Raw genomic sequence first — 13,232 nt, forward strand, 5'->3', positions numbered from 1 at the left:
CTTCGAGAGGGATGGAGGAATCAAACTCGGGTTGGCCATGTTGGCTGCGTGCAAGGCAAATGCCCTACCACTGTGCTATCACTCCTGGTGGTGCTCAGGGCTTCCTCCTCTTTGCTCAGGGATCACTCCTAGTGGTGCTTGGGGGCATCCTATGAAGCACTGGAGGATGAACCCAGTTTGGTTTTGTGCAAGGCAAGCGCCCTGCCTACTGGACCATCTCTCGGTCCCGTGCTTTTAACCTATTTTCCATCACCCACAAACATCATTGCAGTGTTTATATGGGCTTCTCTGGGCTGCCCCCTTGCAGTCAACATCTCTACTGAGTACCCCATGTCCCTTCCCCAAAGTCTGGTTTCAACCAGTCACCACACGACCTAGCAAGGCACAGTTCCCTCCCTCGAAGTCCATCCTCTCGACTTGAAATCCCCAGAACAATCTTGCCGAAGTGTCTCATGTAAAACAAATCGTAGTCTGCCCACTCATCTTGCATTCCTACTAGAAAGCAGAGCCTTTTGAAGTCTCTCTAGCCCCACCCTCATTTCCTCCACGGGGCTGGCCCAGGGGGGCCTTGCTGCCTCTTGCTGCCACAGAGGCTCAGCAGATATTTAAGGAACAACAACAACAAAAATCATCCTGAGGATCTGGAGCAATAGCACAGCTGGGAGGGCGTTTGTCTTGCACGCGGCTGACCTGGGTTCGATTCCCAGCATCCCATATGGTCCCTTGAGCACCGCCAGGAGTAATTCCTGAGTGCAGAGCCAGGAGTAACCCCTGTGCACTGCAGGGTGTGACCCAAAAAAGCAAAAGAAGAAAAAATCATCCTGAGTAGCAGACTACTCAGGGATTGTGGGGTGCTGGTCCACAGCCCACTTTCGCCCTCCAAAGACAGGCCGTCCGAGTGGCTCACAGGTAGAGGGCTGGGCTGGGCTGGATAGCCTTGGGGACTGGCACTGGGCCTCAGTCACCTCTTTGTCCCCAGGATCTATGGTTGCTGAGCCGGACTACCTTGTTCTCCTTCTGCAATCCTTCATCTCCTTGTCCTGTGAGTGCAGGGCCTGGCACCCGGAGACACTTTGCAAGCTGGTTGCTGGGGAAAGAGTCTCCGGGAGCCTCACAAGGCAAAGAGACGGCAGAATCCGGGTTGCCTGGCAGCCCAGGGGCGTGGGAGACCCGTGCATGGTGCAAGAACCAGCTGGGACCTTCTTTTGGGTGAATCGATTGAAATCGAGGGCAGATGAGGGTCAGCCCTGCACACAGAGCCGCCTTCTGTGTTAGAGGTGACTCTGCAGCCGGCACGGGAGGGTCCAATTGACACAGTCTATTTTTAGCCTCCCGGAGACCGTGACCAACATCCCAAGCCGAGGGTAGGCACACCTGCTGCATCCTAATGAGGCCGCCTGAGCGCCTGTGCCAGCGAGCTCCGGATGGCTGCGACCTGGAATCCATACGCCTCAACGTGCCAGCCGGCTTATTTCCCAGAGGCTGCAGCCTAGATACACCAGGAAAATGGGACCCGCCCCCCATCCCCCAGCCCCCAGCTGGGTCCCCTACCTACAGCAGGCCCCGGGGTCCCGAGTGGGTTGTGCCTGTCCAGCGTCCGATGGGGAAGGCACATTCCGGGGGATTCCTTGGTTTTTCCCTGTCCTTGGAACTCCCGGTTTCCTTGGCTGGAAAGGAGATGGGGTCCATCTGAGCTGACCCCGCTCACAGCCAAGAATGCTGAGGCATAGACTGGGGAGACACTTATGTTCAAATAATCATAATCATTACAGGAACTCATTACTGTGCGCGGAGCAATATTCTAAATTCTGTGAACTCATTCGAACATCCCAGCTGTGTTTTGAGATCCTCCCTCCCTCCCTCCCTTCTCCTTCCTTCCTTCCTTCCTTCCTTCCTTCCTTCCTTCCTTCCTTCCATCCATCCTTCCTTCCCCTCTCTCCCTCCCTCCCTCCCTTCCTTCCTTCCTTCCCTCCTTCCTTCCTATCCCTCCCTCCCTCCCTCTCTCCTTCCTTCCTTCCTTCCTTCCTTCCTTCCTTCTATCCTATCCTGCCCCTTCCTCCCTCCCTCCCTCCCTCCCTCCCTCCCTTCCTTCCTTTCTTCCTTCCTTCCTTCTTTCCATCCTTCCTTCCATCCTATCCTTCCCCTCCCTCCCTCCCTCCCTTCCTTCCTATCCTTCCCCTCCCTCCCTCCCTCCTTCTCTCCCTTCCTCCCTCCCTTCCTCCCTCCCTCCCTCCCTCCCTCCCTTCCTTCCTTCCTTCCTTCCTTCCTTCTATCCTATCTTTCCCCTCCCTCCCTCCCTCCCTTCCTTCCTTCCTTCCTTCCTTCCTTCTATCCTATCCTGCCCCTTCCTCCCTCCCTCCCTTCCTTCCTTCCTTCCTTCCTTCCTTCCTTCTATCCTATCTTTCCCCTCCCTCCCTCCCTCCCTCCCTTCCTTCCTTCCTTCCTTCCTTCCTTCTATCCTATCCTGCCCCTTCCTCCCTCCCTCCCTCCCTTCCTTCCTTCCTTCCTTCCTTCCTTCCTTCTTTCCATCCTTCCTTCCATCCTATCCTTCCCCTCCCTCCCTCCCTCCCTCCCTCCCTTCCTTCCTTCCTTCCTTCCTTCCTTCCTTCCTTCCTTCCATTCTTCCTTCCTTCCCCTCCCTCCCTCCCTCCCTCCCTCCCTCCCTCCCTTCCTTCCTTCCTTCCTTCTATCCTATCCTGTCCCTCCCTCCCCCTCTCCCTCCCTCCCTTTCTTCCATCCATCCTTCCTTCCATCCTATCCTTCCCCTCCCTCCCTCCCTCCCTCCCTCCCTTCCTTCCTTCCTTCCTTCCTTCCTTCTATCCTATCCTGTCCCTCCCTCCCCCTCTCCCTCCCTCCCTTTCTTCCATCCATCCTTCCTTCCATCCTATCCTTCCCCTCCCTCCCTCCCTCCCTCCCTCCCTCCCTCCCTCCCTTCCTTCCTTCCTTCCTTCCTTCCTTCCTTCCTTCCTTCCTTCCTTCCTTCCTTCCTTCCTTCCTTCCACACTCAGCAATGCCCAGGGGTTACTCCTGGCTCTGCACTCAGGGATCACTCCTGGTGGTGCTCGGGGAACCACGTGAGATGCGGGGGATGGAACGTGAGTCGGCTGCGTGCAAGGCAAACACCTCAACTCTCTGTACTATGGCTCTGCCCCCAGCTCTCTTCTTTGAATGAATCAGGCCACTCCTGGCAGAGCTCAGCCCTTGCAGCCTGCAGGCTGGCAGCACCCCACACCCCGCCGGGGCAGCGCTGGGGAGGGCCCGGGCATGCGGTGCTGGAAGCGGATCCCGGTCTGGGCATGCGCGCGCCCCCTCACACGCGTGTGGGTGTTCCTGGTTTGATCCAGGAGGCCACACAGCAGGAGTGGTGACACAGGCCTCCCGGAAGGCTTTCCTGGCTTTCAGCGCGGCCGTGTGGCCCCAGGTCCCCGTCCTCTGCCTGTCAATGTCCGTTCTGAATCCCCCCGCCCCGGCCGGGATGGGATCCTGGGGGGCCGCGAAGGTCCTCCCCGCCTGCCAGGATGCATGCGGGCGTTTGCGCCCGGCCCATCTGTGCATCTGCGCTGAAGCTTCTAGCTCCCAGATCCCTTGGGCCTTCCAGCTCAGTCTCCCGCCAGCTGTGGGGGGAGCCACCGGGGGGCACAGAGCCAGACGGGGGTGTCCAGAGAGAGGGACCCCGGGAAGAATTGCCCACGGGGCTGTGGGTGTAGAATTCACAGGGTCAACCTCTACTGAGATGGACCAGCAATCAGGAGGGCGCATGAGTCTGTGGTTTGGCCTTGGGGAGATGCGCCCTGCACACCCCCCAGGCTTGAGCTAACTCCGGGCACTTGTGGACTCCAGGCCACCCACGCTCACCCTGGGGAGACTCTCTCTCATTTTTTTTTTTCTTTTTTGGGTCACACCCGGCGATTTTCAGGAGTTACTCCTGGATCATGCACTAAGGAATGACTCCTGGCGGTGCTCGGGGGACCCTATGGGATGCTGGGAATGGAACCGGGTCTGCCGTGTGCAAGGCAAACACCTTTCCCGCTGTGCTATCACTCCTGCCCCGGGAGACTCATTTTTCAACCCATGACACACCCTCATTTGTCTGATCCCTTGAGGGTGCTGAGGAGGTTCGGGGTGGGTTGCAGGTGTGGGAATCTCATCTTGGGGACGGTGAGGCTGGGACAGGGTGGTGACTGACTCTGAGGCTGTAGGACTGGGAAGAGGCAGGGATGGGTGGGGCTCCGTTACCTGACACTCAAGGTCCTGGGGGCTGAGGGATTACTTTTTCCTTTTTTTTGCTTTTTTGGGTCCCCCCCTCCCCACACACGCACACCCTGCGATGCTCAGGGGGGGTTCCTCCTGGCTTTGCACTCAGGCATTACTCCTGGCAGTGCTCAGGGGACCATATGGGATGCTGGGAATCGAACTCGGGTCGGCCGCATGCAAGGCAAATGCCCTGTCCACTGTGCTATTGCTCCAGCCTCCTGGGCGCTTGCCTTTGCCTCCCCAAAAGGGGGTACACACAGCTGACAAGTGTGTATAGAGGTAAGTCCTACACGGGTTCCATTAGAGATGGAAGTGGGTGAAAATCACAGCTGTTTTCCTCTTGCGACAAGCTGAGTGTCCCTGCAATCCTGGCCCTTAGCCCTCAGCTGACCGCCCCAGCTCCCAGTTTCCATGTGCGCCTTGGGAAAAGGAGGGGAGGGGATAACACGGAGAGCAGGCCGGGGGAGCAGGACCTCTACTCACACAGCCCCCTCTCTTCCTGCAGGTCAACAGCCCCCCGTCGCAGCCCCCCCAGCCTGTGGTCCCTGCCAAGCCAGTGCAATGTGTCCACCATGTGTCCACCCAGCCCAGCTGCCCGGGCCGGGGCAAGCTGTCGAAGCTGCTGAACCCGGAGGAGATGACCTCGCGAGATTACTACTTTGACTCCTATGCTCACTTTGGGATCCACGAGGTAACCCTGTCCGTGCCGGTCACCGCCGGGGGCCACCTGGGGCCAGTGCTGTCTCACCGTGACTTTCAGAAAGCAAAATGCCAGAAGATTCTGGGCAGGAGGGGTCTGGTCATCTTTTCAACCCGGGGAGGTGGGGGTGGGGTGGGACTCTGGGAGGGTCCAAGCGTGGAGCTGGGGCCTGGCCTGGGGGAAGTTGGGGACAGAGAGTCAGGCACCATGTGGGGCGCAATAGCCCTATCTCTTCTTGGTCCTGGGCCCCTAACACTCAGAGACCCAGGGAGAGCTGGGGTGCGGGGGCTTGGTATCTGCTCTGAGAATATACCTGATATTCTGAAACTCAGAGTCTGTGCAGGCTCGATCGTGAACCCCAGAGTTCCTCGGGGCCCCATGAGTCCCTCCAGGGCATGGCCAATATGAGTTTTCAGGAACCCTGGCCAGTTCTTGCCTGCCTCTCCTGGAGGGAGAAAGATGGATGTTTGGTGCAGGAAGGGAGCTCTTAACTGGGGCTGGGGTGGGGGCACCCTAGTGCCTTGACTGCACCCCTCCCCTGCCTTATCATTCCAGTAAACAACAGCATTAAGGGAGCCCTCGCTGGGTGCCAGGCCTGGTTCTAAGCACACGGTCTCTAGCATTGCATTTGATCCTCCCAAGAACCTTCCCAAGAAAAGATTCCTGTTATGTCCTTCGAGATGTTTCAGAATGGAAGATTCAAATACGTGAAGGGAGTGTGAGCCACTAGACCCAGGCTCGGCAGGGAGGGCATTTGCCTTGCATGTGGCCGACCTGGGTTCGATTCCCAGAATCCCATATGGTCTCCCGAGCACCACCAGGAGTAATTCCTGAGTGCATGAGCCAGGAGTCACCCCTGAGCATCACCGGGTGTGACCCAAAAAACAAAAAACAAAAACAAAAACTAGACCAAGGCTTCAGAGAACCTTCTAGTGCTGCTCTGGTGGTGCAGCCCTCCTAGGCAGGGCTGGTTCATAATAGCAGCCCGTAGTCTTTCATTCCGACTGGTCAGTGCACACTAGAGGTGCTTCCGGTCTCCTACACAGGGCATTGTCCACTTAGTCCCATCCTTCACGGGTCCACCCTGTGGGTGGGTATTATGACTGGGTCTCATTTTACGGACGAGGGGGAGAGGCTGAAGAATCAGGCTACCCTCACTGATCCTGGAGCACCTCTGTGCCACGGTCACAAGCTCCTGGGGGTAGAGCCAGAAATGAAACCTTGGCCTTTGGGCTTGGGGCCTTCATTCCTGATCATTCTTTCTGAACACTTCAGCCACTTCGGCTTGATCCTTCATCATCGTCGTATGGAGCTGAGTGGAGTGAGGTCCAAAGAGCCACTCTGCAAATAAAGAAAGAGTTGAAGGGTCAGCGATAGTTCAGGGGTTAAAGTCCTGTGTGTGTGTGTGTGTGTGTGTGTGTGTTTTGTTTGTTTTCTTTCTTTTAAAACTTTTTAAATGAATCACTGTGAGATATAGTTACAGATTTACAAACTCTCGTGCTTGCATTTCAGTCATACAATGATCGAGTACCCATCCCTCCACCAGTGCCCTTTCTCTACCCCCAGTGTTCCCAGTATCCTTCCCGCCACCCCCACTCCATCCCCCCCTAACACCCATGTCCCGCCTCTGCGGAAGGCACATTCCCCTTTACTCTCTCTCTCTCCTTTTGGGTGTTATGGTTCGCAATACGGGTACCAAGTGGCCATGTGTTCGGCCCATAGTCTAGAAAGTCCTTTCTTGCCTTTCATATCACTGATTCGAGACTGGGTTCAATCCCTGCTGCCACATTTGGTCCCCCAAATCTCGCCAGGAATGATTCCTGAGCACAGGGCCAGGAGGAAGCCCTGAGCACAGCGGCTAAAGCCTCCCCGTCTGCCCCCCCCCCCCCCATAACTAAATAGTATCGGGATTTAGACACAGACCTTGCGTGCAGTTGGCCCTGGTTCAACACCCGGTGCTTCTTGGCCTCCCCTCACCAACATGTCACTGGTTACAGCCCTGGGGATCCCCAACCACTGCTGGGTGTGACCCTGGGGGCTCCTGGGGTGCCTCTAATCCCGCAGGGCCTGAGCAGGGCTGTGCATGGCATTCCTGGCCCTATTGGTTGAGAATCACTAGGGAGGCCCCTCCCCCTCGGCCTCCTAAGCACCCATGTGACCCCCTTCCTGCAGAATACCTAGGTGGGGGACTGGAGTGATAGCAAGTGGGTAGGGTGTGTTTGCCTTGCACATGGCCAACTTGGACTTGATTCCCAGCATCCCATATGGTCCCCTGAGCACCTCTGGGAGTAATTCCTGAGTGCATGAGCCAGGAGTAACCCCTGTGCATCACCAGGTGTGACCCAAAAAGCAATATATATCTGTCCTCCCGTTGTTCATGGATTTGTTCGAGCGGGCCCAGTAACGTCTCCATTGGAGATTTTGTTGTTACTGTGTTTGGCATATCGAACACATCACGGGTGGTTTGCCAGGCTCTGCTGTGCGGGCGAGATACTCTCGGTAGCTTGCTGGGCTCTCCGAGAGGGGCGGAGAAATCGAACTTGGGTTGGCCATGTTGGTTGCGTGCAAGGCAAACGCCTACCACTGTATATATATATATATACTCTCGAGTGGAGGGTGTCTTGCATGAGTACGGAGGCTCTAGCCCCAGCAGAGCTAAGCTTCCCCTGCTGGGGTGGGCCAGTGTCCCTCAGGGTGGAGGGTGGGCTCTGGCCCATACCCTCTGTCCAGCTCCCCCTTGGGGGACAGCAAGGGGCAGGGGTGAGGAGACGTGAGTGGGGTCCAGTCATGTCCTGGGCACCTGGGTCAGGGCTGACTCCTGGGCAGAGCGGGCAGTGTGGCAGCTCTGTGAAATCTGCACCTTGGAAACCAGCAGCCTGCCCCGGGGATGTGGTTTAAGCCATGAAGTTCAGGTCACCCAAGGTCAAGGCCCTACATTCCACTCACATACTCCCCCCCATCACCAAGTGCCCCCGACAGCAGCTTACCTGATGTACCCCTTGCTCCCCTTCTCTCCTTTCCACACCGCACTGCCCATCAAGCACCCCAGACTGATTGAACCGCCCCGTGAGTTGCCAAGTTCTTGGCTTTCATGTTAGACCTAGAACACACTCTTCTTTGCTGCTAAAGACTCAATGTGGCAGGGGGTTGGGGGTTGGGGGTCCATACCTAGCAGTGCTCAAGGCTTACTCCTGGCTCTGTGCTCAAGTACCACTTTTGACAGAGCTCAGAGAGAGCCTATGTTGGGGCTGGAGCGATTGGAGCGATAGCACAGAGATAGAGCGTTTGCCTTGCATGCGGCCGACCCCGGTTTGATCCCCAGCATCCCATATTGTCCCCTGAGCACTGCTAGGAGTATCTCCTGAGTGCCAAAGCCAGGAGTAACCCCTGTGCATCACTGGGTGTGACCTCCCCCCCCCCCAAAAAAAAAGCCAGAGAGACCCTATGTGGTGCCGGAAATTAAACCGATTGGGCACGTGCAAGGCAAATGTCTTCATATCTCTCCAGTCCATTATTTTAATTTTGTTTTGTAGCCATACCCAGTGATTATCGGGGGGGTTGCTTGGGGTCTTTTGCAGTGCCAGGGACCGGACCTGGGCCTCCTAGATGCTAAGTACATGTTACACCCCTTTGGGCTAGCTGCATGACTCTCCAGTGTTATTATTAGTTCAGTTCCTTCAGGACTTGATACCCAAGTCCCCTACCCCCTGTCTCGAACCCCGGGCTGGGCACATTGTCTGACTTGTAGATGCGTCTGTTAATCTCAGCCTTCAGATGGTGCCTGGTGGTGTCTGGTGGCACTCTGGCCAGGTGTCCTGAAGGGTACAGACACCAAGCACTGTAGCACTGTAGCACTGTCGTTCCCTTGTTCACCGATTTGCTCAAACGGGCACCAGTAACGTCTCCATTGTGAGACTTGTTACTGTTTTTGGCATATCGAATACGCCATGGGGAGCTTTCCAGGCTCTGCCGTGTGGGCAGGATACTCTCGGTAGCTTGCCGGGCTCTCCGAGAGGGATGGAGGAATCGAACCCGGATCAGCCGTGTACAAGACAAATGCCCTTTCTACTCGTGCTATTGCTCCAGCCCTACAGACACCAAAGGCCGAGAAATAATATTCAACCAGATTCCCCCTGCTGGAACATTGATGGGAGCTTGCACGTGAATCTGCAAAGCCACTGACTTAATTCAGCGAGTCCCTTGGAGTGAAGGACCTGCAGGAGATGAGCAATGTTTCTTCCCTTAGTTACTTGTTCTAGCACAGTCCTTAGTGATGTTTTTGCATCAGAACACACTCATGGACACATCACAGAATTCCCTTCTGCTGCTGCTCTCGCTGTAGGCTGAGTCGCAATTCTGGCTTGCAGGGCCCAGAGGGGCGGCCAGCTGGGCTCTCTGCACCCCCAGAGGCTTTCCTTCACCCTCTCTCGTTCTCCATCATCAGCCCACTGGATCAGCTGACTGTGAACGCGGCTCTTTGCAGCAAGTCTGTTCCTGCCTGCCGCTGGGGCCGTAAGGAGCTGCCTTCTGCACCCGACGAGTCCCGGCCGTGCCTCTGCCAGCACCGTCTGGACAAGCCTCGCATTTCACCATCCGGGAGGAGCCGAGCTGGCCGCTTGGCAGCCTCCTCCGGGCACAAACAAGATGCTCACGCGGCCCCGCCAGCTTGCCGATTAATAGCGATCAGGCAGCATTTTAGGCAGCGAGGCAGGGGGCATTGCAGGGGGAAGGAGGGAGGGGTGTGCCGTTCATCTGTAAACACAAACCGGAAGCAGACCCCGGTGGGAGTAGAGGTGCAGGAGCATGGCAGGACGGGGTTGCAGGATACCTCTGTCCTTCTGTCTGGGGAGGCTTGATGCAGAGACCCCTGGGGATGCAGGCTCCAGAGGGCGGTGACCCAGTGGGGGACTTTGTCCCCTTTGGCCCAGGGCCTCTCAGGGAGGATGGCATTCTGGAAGGCTGCACGAGAGACAGCTACATGTTTCCTGAGGCCTTTGCTCTGAGTTGGGGCCAGCTGGTGGCCTCCTGGTCGCCAGCCCTGACTTCTCAGTGACCTGACGCTGGGCTCTGGGCCTGCAGGCTCTGGGCATCCACCCTACGCCCAGCCAGCTCTCTTCTTGAGACCAGCTTGGCGGTGGCTTCTCTGGAAGGAGATTCTTCGGGGGCTCCTCTCCTGGCATTAGTGAATGTGCCACCATATTTCGAATCAGCAAGGAAGCTGGGACACCGTGGATGCCACCACCAGTCGTTGGGGCTTGGTTTCCACCCAGAGTGGTATGTTGTTTCTCCAGAGCCATCTGGATGGAACTGTCTTTGGGCTGTTCTCCCGGGGAAAATGAAAGCCCAGTAGAGGAAGAAGAGGAGCCCTTTCTTCTGACAGTCTGAGTAGGGAAAACCCATCAAGTTCAAATTGCAATTCTTGGGGCTGGAGCCGCAGTACAGCAGAGAGGGCGTTTGCCTTGCATGTGGCCCACCCAGGTCAATCCTCGGCACCTCATGTGGTCCCCCAAGTATTGCCAGGAGTAATTCCTGAGTGCAGAGTCAAGAATAACCCCAGAGCATCGCTGGGTGTGACCCCCCAAAAGCCAAACAAGAAAATAAAACAAATTTCAAATCTTTTTTTTTTTTTTGCATATTGGGTCACATCTGGCGATACACAGGGGTTACTCCTGCCTCATCACAATCACGATCACGATCATCCTGTTGTTCATCGATTGCCTTGAGCAGGCACCAGTAACGTCTCCTTCGTCCTAGCCCTGAGATTTTAAAAAGTGCCATATTCAAGGCTCTTTCAGGGTTAGGAAAATGAGACCCATCATTGTTACTGGTATTTGGCATATAGGGTACACCACAGGGAATTTGCCAAACTCTGCCTTGTGGGCAGGTTACATTCGGTAACCTGCCAGCTTGTCCAAAGTAAGAATGAGATAAGCTGAGTTTATCCAGCTTATCTCCGGGAGCTGGGTTTTATAGTCTCTGGGTCTTGGCCGTTGATGAGATTACACGGTGCTGGGGGTCAGTTGGTGGGTGTGACCCCTGCCTACTGGAAGATGGAGGATCTGGGTGGAGGATGCTCAGCCCTGATCCGAGCAAGCTTGGAGATCTCAGCCCCAGGACCCGCATGCCTCTGTTCCTCTGCCGGTACCTTCATGCATGTCGAGAATGGTCTCAGCATGGTTGTGGCTGGTTCTGGAGGTCTTCGGCTGCCAGAGCTCTGCTCGGAGCAGGGAGGGAAACTCAACCTGTCCCCCTCCAAGGGGCCCTAGCGAGGACAACCAGGTGCACGGGGGCAGGAGACTCTGGGCTGTTCTCTTCCGGGATCTGGGTTTTATAGTCTCTAGATCTTTTGATGGGGTTACATGGTGCCGGGCGGCAGTTTGGGTGTGGCCCCTGCCTATTGGAAGATGGAGGATCTGGGTGGAGGATGCTCATTCGTGATTCGAGCAGGCTTGGAGATCTCATCTTCTGCCTCATGCACTCAGGAATTACTCCTGGCAGTACTCAGGGGACCATATGGGATGCTGAAAATTGAACCCGGGTCGACTGTGTGCAAGGCAAACGCTCTACCTGCTGTGCTATCGCTCCAGCCCCTCAAATCTTTTTTAAACAAATATTTTTTTTTGGCTTACAATGATGGAACATCATTCAGACATCACAGACCTCACCAGGGTACCTGTATCTGTCTTCTCTCTCTCTCTCTCATCCGCCCCCCAACACAATTGTGTGTTTCAGTTCCTCTGTGATGCTGACTTTGGATCTTTGTTGCTGCCTCGCTGTGTATCTTCAAGTCCCACATATGAGAGGATCAATCTGTATCTGTCCCTTTCATTATGACTGACCTTACTCACTGGAATAACCTCTGGTTCTCTCCATGTTGCTGCAAATTGCATAATCTGGTGCTTTCTTAGAGCTGCTTGCTATTCATCTAGTCTAAGCTATGGAAGGCAATAGGGAGACTTCCGAAAATAGGAACGAACTCCCAGATGATCCAGCACTTACACTTCTTGACACCTATTCCATACACACACACACACACACACACACACACACACACACACACATTCATAGCTGTATTTTGTACAATAGCTAAGATATAAAAACAATCCAAATGCCCAACTATAGATGAATTGATTAAGAAGTTGTAATATTTATACACAATGGGACACTATGCAGAACTTCACTTCTTCGGCCAGAACTTGAACCTTCCCAACTCCTGTGGTCGTGAGCTCTATGGAGAGGAAGTGGGGGACAAAAGGTAATAATTAAAGGTGGACATTGGGGCATCTCCACTTCAGGAACAATCAGATCTCTAGAGATACCATGCCAAATTTTTGTTTGATTGTATCACACCTGGAAGTTATTGGTGCTTACTCCTGGCTCTGTACTCAGAGATCACTCTTAGTGGGTTCAGGGGACCCTATGGGGTACTAGGTATTGACCCTGCATGGGACACATGCAAGGCAAATGCCCTACCCACCGTGCTATTGCGCTGGCCCATTGTGCCAATTTTGTAGCTTGAGAATGGTTCTGCTGGAGCTTCTCAAAGCATTGGCCATTATTCTGCCCCCCCTTTGCCGCCCACTCTCAGTTTTTCTCCTGTTGATCAAAAGACTCTTGCTTGGACCAGAAAGATACTCGAGCAGGTGAGGTGCTTATCTTGGGTGTCACTGACCCAGATGTAGAACTCCCTGAGCATCTCTAGGAATGATTCCTGAGCACAGAGCCAGGAGTGAGTTCTGAGCACTGCTGGGTGTGGTCCCCCCATAAGCCCCCGAACAAACAAACACAAATAAAAAGAGGGCTGTGCTTGTCATGAGGAGCCAGAGTTGAGACTTTGCCGCATGGATTCGATTTAATTTTGCTGTACTCCGACAGCACGGGTGCCATTACCCCCCATTTTCTTAATGAGGAAACTGAGACACAGTTTCAACATCATTGCTAAGTGATGTTCTGGGTCAGAGCCCAAGGGCCTTGGAGCTATGATTTGGATGCAGGGATCCTGGTTTCAGAACAGGTGCATTTCACTGTTCTGCATCATATCCTTGCTTTGTCTGGACAGTGCTGGAAAGCGCCAGACATTGAACTGGGTTCTGGGGAGACCGTCTTGCAGTATCAGGGTCAAGGCCTTGCTGCTTTGCTAGTCTGCAGACTCATAAGTATTCAGTCCCTGAGGTCTCCTGCAAGGAGGGTCTTGAACTCACTTCTGAAATATTTAAAGCCCGAATTAAACTCAGTATCAATATACCTTTTTTTGGGGGGTCACATACGGCAATGCACA

The 13,232-nt window shown here is 55.0% G+C and overlaps 1 protein-coding gene across 2 annotated transcripts in view; it reads left to right on the forward strand.

Annotated features, from left to right (window-relative positions):
• Positions 1-13,232, forward strand: part of PRMT8 (protein arginine methyltransferase 8) — a 121,972-nt gene that overhangs the window by 35,981 nt on the left and 72,759 nt on the right. For both annotated transcript variants that reach the window (XM_056117852.1, XM_056117853.1), the window contains exon 2: positions 4,760-4,945. In XM_056117852.1, the coding sequence (XP_055973827.1) occupies positions 4,760-4,945 (186 nt within the window). The remainder of the gene's footprint in view (positions 1-4,759; positions 4,946-13,232) is intronic.

Source organism: Sorex fumeus, unplaced genomic scaffold, assembly GCF_029834395.1.
Source record: "Sorex fumeus unplaced genomic scaffold, SorFum_2.1 ptg000036l, whole genome shotgun sequence".
Classification (NCBI taxonomy): Eukaryota; Metazoa; Chordata; class Mammalia; order Eulipotyphla; family Soricidae; genus Sorex; species Sorex fumeus.